This window comes from Nesoenas mayeri (genome assembly GCF_963082525.1).
Source record: "Nesoenas mayeri genome assembly, chromosome: 4".
Classification (NCBI taxonomy): Eukaryota; Metazoa; Chordata; class Aves; order Columbiformes; family Columbidae; genus Nesoenas; species Nesoenas mayeri.
The window spans coordinates 43,783,042-43,795,812 of NC_137540.1; the positions used below are offsets into that span (position 1 = coordinate 43,783,042).

Below are 12,771 nucleotides of genomic sequence, written 5' to 3' on the forward strand. Positions count from 1 at the left end.
TTTTAGCAGCCCTAGAGGAAGAGTTTTGCTGAAAAACATCCAGCTCCTCGTGGGAAGACCATCAGGAGTTTAATATTATTCTTCTTCAAAGATGCAGTGAAATACACCTGGATATGTGGATGGATGACGGCAGAGCGGTGGATGTGGTCTGCCTTGACTTCAGTAAAGCCTTTGACACAGTCTCCCACAGCATCCTCACAGCTAAGTTGAGGAGGTGTGGTCTAGACAATAGAGTAGTGAGGTGGGTTGCGAACTGGCTTAAGGAGATAAGCCAGAGAGTGGTAGTCAATGGTGCGGAGTCTAGTTGGAGGCCAGTATCTAGTGGAGTGCCTCAGGGGTCAGTACTGGGGCCAATATTATTCAATATATTCATTAACGATTTAGACGAGGGAATAGAGTGTACTATCAGCAAGTTTGCTGATGACACTAAGCTGGGAGGAGTGGCTGACACGCCAGAAGGCTGTGCTGCCATCCAGCGGGACCTGCACAGGCTGGAGAGTTGGGCGGGGAATAACCTAATGAAATTTAACAAGGGAAAGTGTAGAGTCCTGCATCTGGGCAGGAACAACCCCAGGTTCCAGTATAGGTTAGGAAATTACATATTAGAGAGCAGTGTAGGGGAAAGGGACCTGGGGGTCCTGGTGGACAACAGGATGACCATGAGCCAGCACTGTGCCCTTGTGGCCAGGAAGGCCAATGGCATTCTGGGGTGTAATAGAAGGGGGGTGGTTAGTAGATCGAGAGAGGTCCTCCTTCCCCTCTACTCTGCCCTGGTGAGACCACATCTGGAATATTGTGTCCAGTTCTGGGCCCCTCAGTTCAAGAAGGACAGGGAACTGCTGGAGAGGGTCCAGCGTAGGGCAACGAAGATGATTAAGGGAGTGGAGCATCTCCCTTATGAGGAAAGGCTGAGGGAACTGGGTCTCTTTAGTTTGGAGAAGAGGAAACTGAGGGGTGGCCTTATTAATGTTTATAAATATATAAAGGGTGAGTGCCATGAGGATGGAGCCAGGCTCTTCTCGGTGGCAAACAATGATAGGACAAGGGGTAATGGGATCAAGCTGGAACACAAGAGGTGTTCCATTTGAGAAAAAACTTCTTCTCAGTAAGGGTGACAGAGCACTGGAACAGGCTGCTCAGTTTGGTTGTGGAGTCTCCTTCTCCGGAGGCATTCAAAACCCACCTGGACATGTTCCTGTGCGACCTCACCTAGGCGTTCCTGCCCCAGCAGGGGGATTGGACTAGATGATCTTTTGAGGTCCTTTCCAATCCCAAACATACTGTGATATGCTGAAGACAATTTAGTCCTCATGCTCCCAGTTTGAATCTGTCTACCATGCAATATTATGGTATTGGTCTACATTTTGCTTGAGAGCAGCAAGAACTAATATTTTAACAGCCTGTCCAAAGGGTCCTTACCAAGAATATTTGTGCAACATCAGGGAAAGTTCTGTTTGCAGCAAACTTTTCTAAAAAACTCTGGTCATTACAATCACAAAACATCTGAATCTCAGGACTCGAAGGTCTGGCTGGTTTTGAGCCAGGCAATAAAACCTTATTAATGTGAGAACAGCCTCTGGTTACCCACATCAGGCAGCCCTTGCAGCAGCAGCTCAGGAGTTGCAAGGAACTGACCCATTGCACAGCAAGTGCTGGACATTAAGTGAAAACCTTGGCATTAGTTCAGAATACCAACAGCTGAAAAACCCACACTTATTCTACAACAGAGGTGTATATTACTCTATTAATGCCTATTTGGGTCACAGAAAAGATAGCTGGTTTTGCTCAAGTCACAGGTTGGCTTCTCATTTACCCAGGCTGTATAGGATTAGTGGTACTGCCAGGACACACCGTTGGCTTCACCACACCTCAGAGGAAAGAGACCCAATTTCCATTTTCCTGAGAGGGCAGGTACACTAGCGAATGGTGCTTAGGTCACCCACAGGTCTATTCTGAGCAGCAAGAAGTATAAACTAGAGTTTTCAAACCAGTCGTGTAATTAATCATGCTAATCCCTAGGTAAGCACAAAACAGATAAAACTGGTCACTTAGTAGCAAGACAAGTCTATGTTTAATCAAGCGATTCTTGAAAGACAAGGGAAGCCAGAGTTCTGGGTAACGCATCAGGAGAATGCAAGTAGGTTTAAAAGTTTTCATGAGTTGAATACCTCTCCCATATTTGAATGTCTTTTATTAAGGTAAGAAAAAAAAGACAGAGTCATAAATCCAAGTGCTTACTAATAGAAAATGCTGACCTCCTAGTATATTTGTATGTTGTCCTACATGCTTTAGCAGAACTTGAGCCAATAGAAGTACTTGGGGTTTTAAAACAAGATTTAATATATTTGACAGCCATACACCCACACTCAAATCAACAGCCAGAGGTGTTCAGCTGTCAATCACCAATGGAAAGAGCAATCTACAAGCAGACAGACCCAGGTGTGACTACAATTACAGACATTAAGGGTGCACAGCCTTTGCAAAACACAGAACTAATGCTCTATTTCTACCATTACTGTAGCACTGAAATTCTTAACAGGATAGTGCACAAGTGAATATGGCACAAGTCTCGGCAATGCAGTCTCACACTAGTCAGATTTTGTTTACAATTACTGTTCATTAATCTTGTTGCCCCTCCTGCAGACAAGGGATTCAAGTGGATCCTGAAAGTTTCTCACCTATACCTCTGAGATGTTCCCCTGAAGTGAGATCAGGTTGGGAGCTTTCAAGATTACAGGGTTTATTTCAGTGAAATGTAACTGTAGTATGCAAACTTTAAAGATTGTAGTCCACATATTTTAATTGTGCCATTTACTTTAGAAGAGCTGATACTTTCAGTAACTCTTGGTACCCATATTCAACTAAGTGTGCAATCTTCACACTCACTCAGCGATGGTTAAACATGGGTCACTGGGTGCTGGCCTACCAAATCAAAGCCTTCCAGAGATAGGAAGTGACCTGAAGAGCAGTAAACAGGATCTTTTTCCTCCCATATAAAGTTACAAAGATTTATTATCAGAACATGTAGAAACCCTACTGCAGTCACTGACTTCATTTAACTTCGTTAGAGGCCAAGGAAATAAGTCAAAGTAAGAAGTAAGTAGGAGCTTATTTATAGTTGAAAATTATTATAATTAATGAACAGGTAGATTAGATATTAAGACAGTAGAGGAACTGCCTTATGCCATGTCCTTTTTGGAGCACATTTCTTACTCCCTAGCCCTTTTAATATTGTATTGCTTGAGAGCAGTATCTGATATTTTTCTTCCATGGAAGTGACAATCCATCTTAAAACATGTATGAGAGAATGGATGGACTAAAGGCAGTAAAACCTTATTAATGCGAGAACAGCCTCTGGTTACCCACATCATGCAGCCCTTGCAGCAGCAGCTCAGGAGTTGCAAGGAACTGACCCATTGCACAGCAAGTGCTGGACATTAAGTGAAAACCTTGGCATTAGTTCAGAATACCAACAGCTGAAAAACCCACACTTATTCTACAACAGAGGTGTATATTACTCTATTAATGCCTATTTGGGTCACAGAAAAGATAGCTGGTTTTGCTCAAGTCACAGGTTGGCTTCTCATTTACCCAGGCTGTATAGGATTAGTGGTACTGCCAGGACACACCGTTGGCTTCACCACACCTCAGAGGAAAGAGACCCAATTTCCATTTTCCTGAGAGGGCAGGTACACTAGCGAATGGTGCTTAGGTCACCCACAGGTCTATTCTGAGCAGCAAGAAGTATAAACTAGAGTTTTCAAACCAGTCGTGTAATTAATCATGCTAATCCCTAGGTAAGCACAAAACAGATAAAACTGGTCACTTCGTAGCGAGACAAGTCTATGTTTAATCAAGCGATTCTTGAAAGACAAGGGAAGCCAGAGTTCTGGGTAACGCATCAGGAGAATGCAAGTAGGTTTAAAAGTTTTCCCGAGTTGAATACCTCTCCCATATTTGAATGTCTTTTATTAAGGTAAGAAAAAAAAACAGACAGAGTCATAAACCCAAGTGCTTACTAATAGAAAATGCTGACCTCCTAGTATATTTGTATGTTGTCCTACAGGCTTTAGCAGAACTTGAGCCAACAGAAGTACTTGGGGTTTTAAAACAAGATTTACTATATTTGACAGCCATACACCCACACTCAAATCAACATCCGAACAGTCAATAAACAAAACTCAATAGATATTGCTCATCTCAAAATCTTCTCAAAGTTTGAGTTCTTTTATCACCAAGACATGCTAACACAGCTGTTTTTCATTTAAGTTTTACTGCTGTTCAGTCTTCCCATTAAAATGTTTTTCTGAAGAGGCAATGAAAAATAACAGTTACACCTATCTTGCTCTGATCAGAGCGCTGATGTTAATTACGTAGTACAATATAGATCAATGATGCATTAAGTAGTTTAATGAAGTATTACGTTACACCAAACAATTATTTCAGTCACAGAATCTAGCAGCGACAAGCAATTTAGCTTGAAGAGGTAAGGGCAGTGAACTGAGACTGCTGTCAAGAGTCTCAAGCAAATAAACATTTGTCACTTGTTTTAAGGCCAGTTAAGAGCCACTGTTTTACTACCTTCCAATACAAGGTCCTCCAAATCTGCTGAAGTCTACACTGACTAGTGAGGCCCTCCACAGCTGGAAAGCTTTCACTACTACTTTATTCCCATCACCAACACGTGCTGCTCTACAAGACTATTCCACCCACTGTCTTAAGTGTCTTCTGTCAGGATTGGAAAAGGTCACCAACATGATTAAGATCTAACCTCTGGATCCTTACTCTACACATGTTCCTTGAGAAGAGGTATTTTGGGCAATTATCTCATTGCCAGAGCATATTTTTGTTTCCACTTTGTGTGCTTCTAATAGGAGACCATTACTTGCTATAGTAGTGTGACAAGTCAGTAAGCTTACTGTACACCAGACTAGGAAGATTAGTAAATAAATGGTACTAACTAAACTTTTGAATGGAGGGGCCAACTAATGCTCTATTCTTTAATCTCAGTATCATGAAACACTGCAAAGAAAGTGCCTGATTTGAGGCTATGACAGGAGTTTGCTTTGCTGAAGCTCATGGAAGTTTACCTACAGGTAAACTACAGTTTACCTGCCACATTTACTTACATTAGTTTGTAGTCACATCTACTCTTAAGCACAAGATGTCATATTAACTGCATTTGATACAGAAAAACTAGAGACTGTGTTTATCCACACAGAAGAATGTGCTGTAATGGGAAATTTTGGTTGGAAGTATAAAGAAAATCTATAGTGGTAGCTTCTGACTAGCAAGAGTAATGCAAGAAACTGTCAGCCTTACAATCCTACATTTTCTACATATCTCTCAAAGATCACAACCTTCCAGAGCTGCCTTGTTTCTTCAGAAGGACGAAGCACCTTACCTGCCCTGAAGAAATACAGAGACACTCTTGAAAGAATGAGGTAAGTGGTAAAATCTCAACTCTGTCTTGAATAGAGGAATTGATATAAATGCTGCTCAGGAAACACTAACCATGTAATCTGTTGTTTATATTTGCTTCTAAGCAACAGTTCCCAGTCAGACTGTTTCCATATTTGACTTCACCGTTAAAAACACACCACCTAACAGCAACTCTGCCTCTAAAAAGCATAAGACAAAAGCTAAGCTAGCACGACCAGAGTTTAGCAGGTGGTTGCTTTAAGTTCAACTTACTTTGTGGCTGTGATCTCTCTCTTGGCAGGACTAATATATCTTCCACAGATCATCTGAGGTCAGTTAGTACCCACCTCATGCCTGTAGCCCAATATAAAGTCTCACCTGTCAGCTATTATAAACTAAATATTATAACAGAAAAGTATTAGCCTAACCAGTGCACACTCACATACATACTCTGACCCCAACACCTAATCTAATAGGTCATCACCTAAACATGTTGTGAGGAATTGAAAACTACACTGTGGCAATTCTAACATTCACAAGTTCCTTACCACCAGTCAGATAGGCAGCTCAGTTCTCAGCAGAAAGTCTTTATCTCTCATGCTAGTTACTATCATTTTGACCTCAACCCTCAAATTGGTTTTCAAATTCAAAAAGTCAAAAAACTGAGTTCAAGATATATTTCAGGAAAAAAAAAAAAAAAAAAAGCGCGCCCTGAAATATACTCCCCAGAAAATGCAAGTTTAGAAACACTCTTAAGTAAATCAGTGTTTGGTCTCCCTCAGTGCTGCCTCAGGCTTCAAAATTCAGAGAACGACAGCATCCATCAAGTGACACTTACCTCTACTTCCACGGACTGCATTGCTAGATCACATGCTGGTTTTAGTGCTTTTGGTCTTGTTGCATACCAGTAGGTTGTGAGAGCTGCAAATGCACCGAAGCCCATCAACGTATTTGTCGGAAGGGTGCGCACATACTGTCTGACATCCCCAAGTTCTGGCATTCGTAGGTTTCTAAACAACTCATGTGCTTGCATTGCAGTTCAGTGTAGTTTTCCCAATGTTGGAACCTGTTGATATGAGAGAGAGTTACACACAAAGATTTGAAATCCCCTTTCAGTTCACTGTTGTTGCAGGAGAGTGATGTATGCTTTGTCCAACTATCAAAACAATTTGATCTGCTACTGGGCAGGCAATACCTTCAGACTTCTGTGCTGTGACTGAGTAAGCAAGTCATTACTGGTTCATACTCTAGGAAAACAAGCAGAGCTGACAAGAGGCAATTTCTGTGGGGTCTTCATATTGCTTTTAACAGACACTGACCTTTAACAAAACTTTTGCCCTTTTTTTTTTTTTTTGAAAGACAGCTTTTCACAAATGCAAAACAGTTATTTGTAGAGTAGCTGTACTATTAATATAAGGCTGTTTAAACAGTGAGTGTCAAACAGGGAAGTCTGGGAGAGGGAGGACAGGGCTGTAACGTGTTAACTTGCCTGCATTAACCCAACAGAGAGCATCCTAACACTATCATAGCATAGCAAGAACAGGATATTTTCATCTTTTAAGTCTGGTGAGATAAACTACCTCTCTTTTCTACTCTCCCTTCAGTTGTGCACAGAAAGCTCACTACAGCAAGCTGCCTTCACAGCAAGCTTCCTATTTCACCCAGCACCATGCCAGTAATTTCTCTCTGGTCATAAGGCAGAGCAACGCAGCATCTCAGGAGGCCCAGGGAGCAGTGCACAGCAATACAATCAAACACAGGAAGCACATTTGATTTGTCATGTTCACAGAGAAGGAAAAGCCAAAAGAGGCAGCCCCCCACCAGCACTTGCTGACATGGATATTCCAGAGCAAGAACCAGCTGGGGGGGGAAGAAAAACAAAAAAAAGGATTGCAGCCGGCTCAGCTGGTGCTCTCCTCTACAGCCAAGGTCTCCTGGGACGTTTGTCACATGCCAAATCCACCAGCTCCTGCCCACTAGGTGAAAGGTGAACAGCAGGCAGCCGGCCTGCCGGGGGCCAATGGCAACCCGCTGCCTGTCACCCCACCGCCGGCTGACAGGTCCCTGCCCGCCCGGCTGGCAGGGGCGCTCAGCGCCTGTCACCAGCCCAGCCTCTGCGCCTGGGGCGCCTGGGAACGGCGGCTGTCCGGCTGGGCTTGGGGGAAACAACACTTTCCTGCTTGCTTGAAGAGCCGAGATGTATTTACTTGGGTAATTTAGGTCCAGCCGTTGTTTTCTATGGACAATAAAAATCAAACAAAAGACCTAAAGAATGTTCAAAATATGTGTTTGAACAGCTAGAATGTACTGTGTAACAATATGCCGCTGCAGGATGGCAGCGTAGGAGATGCAGAAATCCAAACAGGCAGAATGACATGCTTATTAGCTTTTAAAACCAACCACACCAGGCTAAGATTTCATTTTTCTACAGGAAAACCTCTAGAGTTTACAGTCTGCCCTTGAAATCTTCACTGCAGCAACCAGTTATTCAACCAGGCAACAGTAGAGTTGTCTAGTTCACAAAAAGTCTAACCAGTATTTGGACAAGGATTTGCTACACCAAAAAAAGCCATGAAAACAGTTCAAAGGGCCCATAGTTTCACAATGTTAGCAGGAGGACAGGCTGAAGTAAGGTCACGGATGAGGGCAGCATCAGGATGGAATCAAGTTCTATCTCTGGAAGGGTCCTGGGCCCATTGAGCACTCCCCAGACTGCACACACTACCCCCTCCCCCCCCACTTCTCTTTGCTTTTATGGCACAGCCTCAGGGTACAGGGCTGCATCACCTAGATAGGCAGCACAGGTCCACCACAGAAATGCCGTTTGGTTACTTGCACTGTGACACACAGCAGGCTGTGCTCAAAATCAACAATACATCAGGCTGTAGTAATGGAAGGTAGAGAAGAACTAAATATATTTATGAGGAATCTCTTCATCTTCCCTTGGCATTCAAAAAAAAAAAAAAAAATCAGTTAGCAACTTAATAGTTAGGATTACTATGCTGTTGCTTTTTATGCATCAAATCACGCTCATTAGCATTGCAGGCACAAAATTTCCCTCTTAAGTTTTAATATACACAGATGAACAGTGAGAATAAAGTCATTCCAACAAGGAAGTCTTCGCTTACAAGTCAATTTTGGGTATATCATAGAAACCATGTTATGAAACTGGAAAAAGGGGGCTATAATGCATATAAGGACTAAGAGCAAACTCAGCTCTTTGCTCCTCAAGACCCGCAATAAGCACCTTTGACTTTTAAAACAACAGATACTTGTTTTCCTCTCTGCATTTGTCATGTGTCCTGCACACACACACTATATGATTTAAGAATGCAATGTAATTAGAGAGTTACTCTATCAAAAGGCTGTGATGCCATTACAGCCAACAAGAACTGATGTAAACATCATCAGTTCATTCACATGAAAGTCCCATCATAGTCATGGAGCTGCTCAGGTTTCAGCCTAGGTGAAAAGAAATGGACATCACTACTTGTCATTTGCTTGTCCAGTTGTTTGTAGAGCAGCCTGTAACACAAAGCATTTCTTGAGCAGTTATACTGCAGGTTTCCAGATACCTAATGATACATTTTACTGCTTAGGTTTATATTGAGGGATGACTTTCTGAGGTGTCTTCTGCCTCATCAGCACAAAAAACAAGGTTAGGATAGAGCTTTCTGCAACACTAAGCAATTTCCAGCTTTAGCACTATGTGTTACGTCATATCAACTTGTTTTCTGTATTTAAGACAAAGCCAGATGCAACAGGGAGAATAAATTCATATTCTTAGCATATGCATCCAAATGCACCCCATCAAGAAAGGAGGCTTCAACACTTCCCAGCCTTCTTTGATCCATTCTCAGTATTTACTTGGCTCATGCTCCAATCCCATCAGACATCTAGAGTCTTTAATGTGACCCAGCAGAGCAGTTTAGAGCCTTCAGATTGAGATACAACAATCTTCCCAATGGAGCTAGAATCTGGCTTTCAGTCCTTTTCCTCAAGGAAGGACCCGGCTAAATCCGTTCATTCAAGACAAGAAAGCTACACTGTCTTCACAAACTCAGGCCGTGCAACTGCTTCTCATCCAGACAGGATCTGGACCACAAGAAACAGACTCAGAAACTCAGCCACAGTGTGAGACAGGACATAAACAATGACTGGAAGTCACAGCTGAAGACGCCAAGGAAGAAGATCCCAGACAAGAGAAGTACCAGTCTGTGATACTCAGGTTGCTACATGTAGCAAAAAAATTTGGAGCAGAACCCACAACATTCGAGGTCAAAAGCACTTTTTCCTCAATGCAACCAGTAGACCTTGGTTTGTTCATAAGTTTAGAAACAATACCAGACAGATATGGGAAAGTGGTTTTAATAACAGGGCAAAACTGCTTCACAGATAACTACCTGTCCTGGCCACCTCCACAGAAACAGCAGCTCCCAAAATCCAGCCCACAAAACCATCGTATCAATTCAGTTAAGGAGTTCTGTAAGGCTCAGACAAAGCCAGCTCTCTCTGCTCACACACACGCACCCCACAGGACCCAAAGCTCATTCTTTACAGCAGAGCCAGTATCTCAAGGCAACGATGCAACTTGGCAGGACTCTGCGGTTCTTTGCTGCTCCTACTCTGGACATACAATGGGCTATTTACAGCGGGCAGCAGCCTGCCTATTGTCTATCCATAGCCAGACATCATTCGAGCGCAAACGAAGTGAACAGGAGAGCAGTCGTCAGCTTCTGTACTGCAAAGAAAACAACCCCAAGAACCAATGGCCTCTCCTCCTCTCTCTCCTAATATTTAGATGAATGGCACACCAGCACTGCGGTGGCCTGCCATAAAGGCAGGCCCACCTCATGATGTAAAAGAATTGATTGTGTTATTCCCACAGGCTCTGACAGGCAGAAGAAAGCCACAAGACAAGTTGCCTCTCTCTTACTATGAGCAATATGGCCCTAGGATGCTTTCACTACCATATGCTAGAACCCACATGCCACCCATACACCTTGCAGTTATCCTGAAAGCTACTTGCCATTGCAGTTTGTTGTTCTCTTACTGTTCCAGATTATGCTGCATAGCTCCCATGGATCTCTGTTTTACTTAAGTCTTTCTCCACTCATCCTTTGAAAGAGCAAGTGCAGAATCATGTTCTAACTCCTTTATTTCATATAAAAGAGGGTGTGAATAGTTTTGGCTATTAACAAAGGAAATCCTTTTGTCTGAATAAAATGCATAAACCTAATCTCAGAGTGCATTTACAATGAGTTTAAATTTGAGACAGTCCAACCTATGCCAGATACACAGTCCCACAACCCTCTTCATGCTGGCCAAGTACTCATCTGGTTGTGCAGTCACACTAGGGAGGTGATCTGGGCAACACCATTTTGCTTGGCTAGTTCTGATGCTAATTCTCAGCTAGATAAACTCTCACCTGGGCGACCAGACAGAAATTAGCTCCCAGAAGGAAACAAGACAGTACAGCTGGGGTAAGGAATAGACACTTTAACACTACACCTTAAGCATACCACTCCAAACACTGCATGCAAGTCTTCCCAGGATTTTCTTCCTCCACCATGCAGTCAAGACAATAAGTTGACTGAGGTCTTGCAACCACGTTTGATAGAGCCAAACTGTAACCACCAAGGAAACCACAAACACCCTCAAGATATAGCAAAAGAGCATAGGTAATTGAGACTCTAAGGAGAATCCTCAGTTTAAGTCCTGTATAACACGAACACAACAGCAAGATATCTCCTGTGGTAAGACATGACAGTCTCTCCTTAGCCACAAAGGACTTTCTTGAACAAATCAAGTACTGTTGAACTTTTTAATCCACTCCTCTGTCCTCCTCCTCCACCCCACCATCCTAAATTAAAAAAACTAAATATCTTACCCAGAATCACCTGGATCACTCAGCCAGGCTTCAGAGCTCTAAATCCTCCTTTTAAAGCAGTAACTGACAGATTCACTTTCCTGCAACAGTAAAGAGGGAGGAACTAAAAAGCTGTTAGTGAGGAACCCATTCCATGCACAAGAGAGGATCCAGCAGGTCCTTAGTACTCAGCTCCCCAGTCTGGCTCTGGGCAACCACAGGGCATCATGTGGTGGCTCAGGTTGCCTCTGCTGGTTCAGTTTCTGTTCCTGCATTTGGGGCAAGGCAGGACCAGAGGGAAGCTGCCTACAAGCTAGATTCAGCCCCATCAGATGGGCCATAGTGATGTATTTCATAAGCTGTAACTGAAGTTAAGATTCTTACTGCAGCCTTTAAGGAGCACTACATCTGATATTGAAGTGTCAAGGCTCTGTCCCCATCAACACGGAAAGTCACAGCTCTGTCCTCAGACATTGGGCTACAATCCTCTTGCAATAAAGTGAAACAACACCTGGATTCTTGCCTCTTAATGATGTCCTACAAGTAATCCAAGTAAACACCAATGAGGTCACTGGAGTTTACTCAAGTTCAGAAGCTCAACCACGTGACAAGAATCTGTTCAATGCCTTTTGTGCAACTACAGTCCTTCAGCACCACTCGGTAACCCAAGGAAAACCAATACTTCCCACTGAAACCTTTGAGACTGTGATCAATTTAAGTTTCCTCTGACGTATACCTATACACACGCGTGTCACTAAACAGTCTTATCAGCTTCTCATCTTCAAAGATGCTTACAAATATCTACTTGCAGCCTAAATTACCATCCATTAGAACTGCAACCCTACAACTCTGATTTGCAAGTACATCACAGCACAACTCTTAATTTAACCTCAATCCAACTACAGTTAGATGAGGATCACCCTACAGATGCAAACTGCTACAAACCAGCAGCTTTCTGGTGACATTAACAGCTTGAGTAGATCATACCAACTTATTCATTCTACTCCTCCCAGGACAAAGCTACTGCTCAGAAAGCCTAGTATGCAACGTCAAGTTAATGCATGCTTCAAGTGCTCATCTGAAACTCTGCAAGAATGAGTTTCTTACTCATACTTCTGTCACCTGAAATCTGGCAGAAGACAACCTGTGTCAGGCACACTGAGCTGCATTGCATCACACTGGATAGTGTTTACAGTCAGAAGGATCTTCTACAAAACATAACCCTTAAAACTATGAGACCAGACAGAGCAGTGAGTGCTTAGGAGAAGCAACTGGTTCACCGAGTGACCTCCCAACACCAGCATAACAAGAAAGAGTATGACAAACCAAGCAACCCCTTGACCTCAGGTATTAAAGTGTCCCTGTATTTCCTCTGAGTCTGTGAGAGTAAGCATTTTCTTCTCGCTTTCCTAGGAAGTCAGTCCATCCTCACCAGGCTATTAATGCATCCCAACTGCAGAGGCAGAGTTTTGGAAACAAGG

The 12,771-nt window shown here is 43.0% G+C and overlaps 1 protein-coding gene across 2 annotated transcripts in view; it reads right to left on the reverse strand.

Annotated features, from left to right (window-relative positions):
- ACSL1 (acyl-CoA synthetase long chain family member 1) overlaps nt 1-12,771 on the reverse strand; it is a 41,925-nt gene that overhangs the window by 26,227 nt on the left and 2,927 nt on the right. For both annotated transcript variants that reach the window (XM_080344174.1, XM_080344173.1), the window contains exon 2: nt 6,260-6,487. In XM_080344174.1, the coding sequence (XP_080200300.1) occupies nt 6,260-6,454 (195 nt within the window). In that variant the 5' untranslated portion in view covers nt 6,455-6,487. The remainder of the gene's footprint in view (nt 1-6,259; nt 6,488-12,771) is intronic.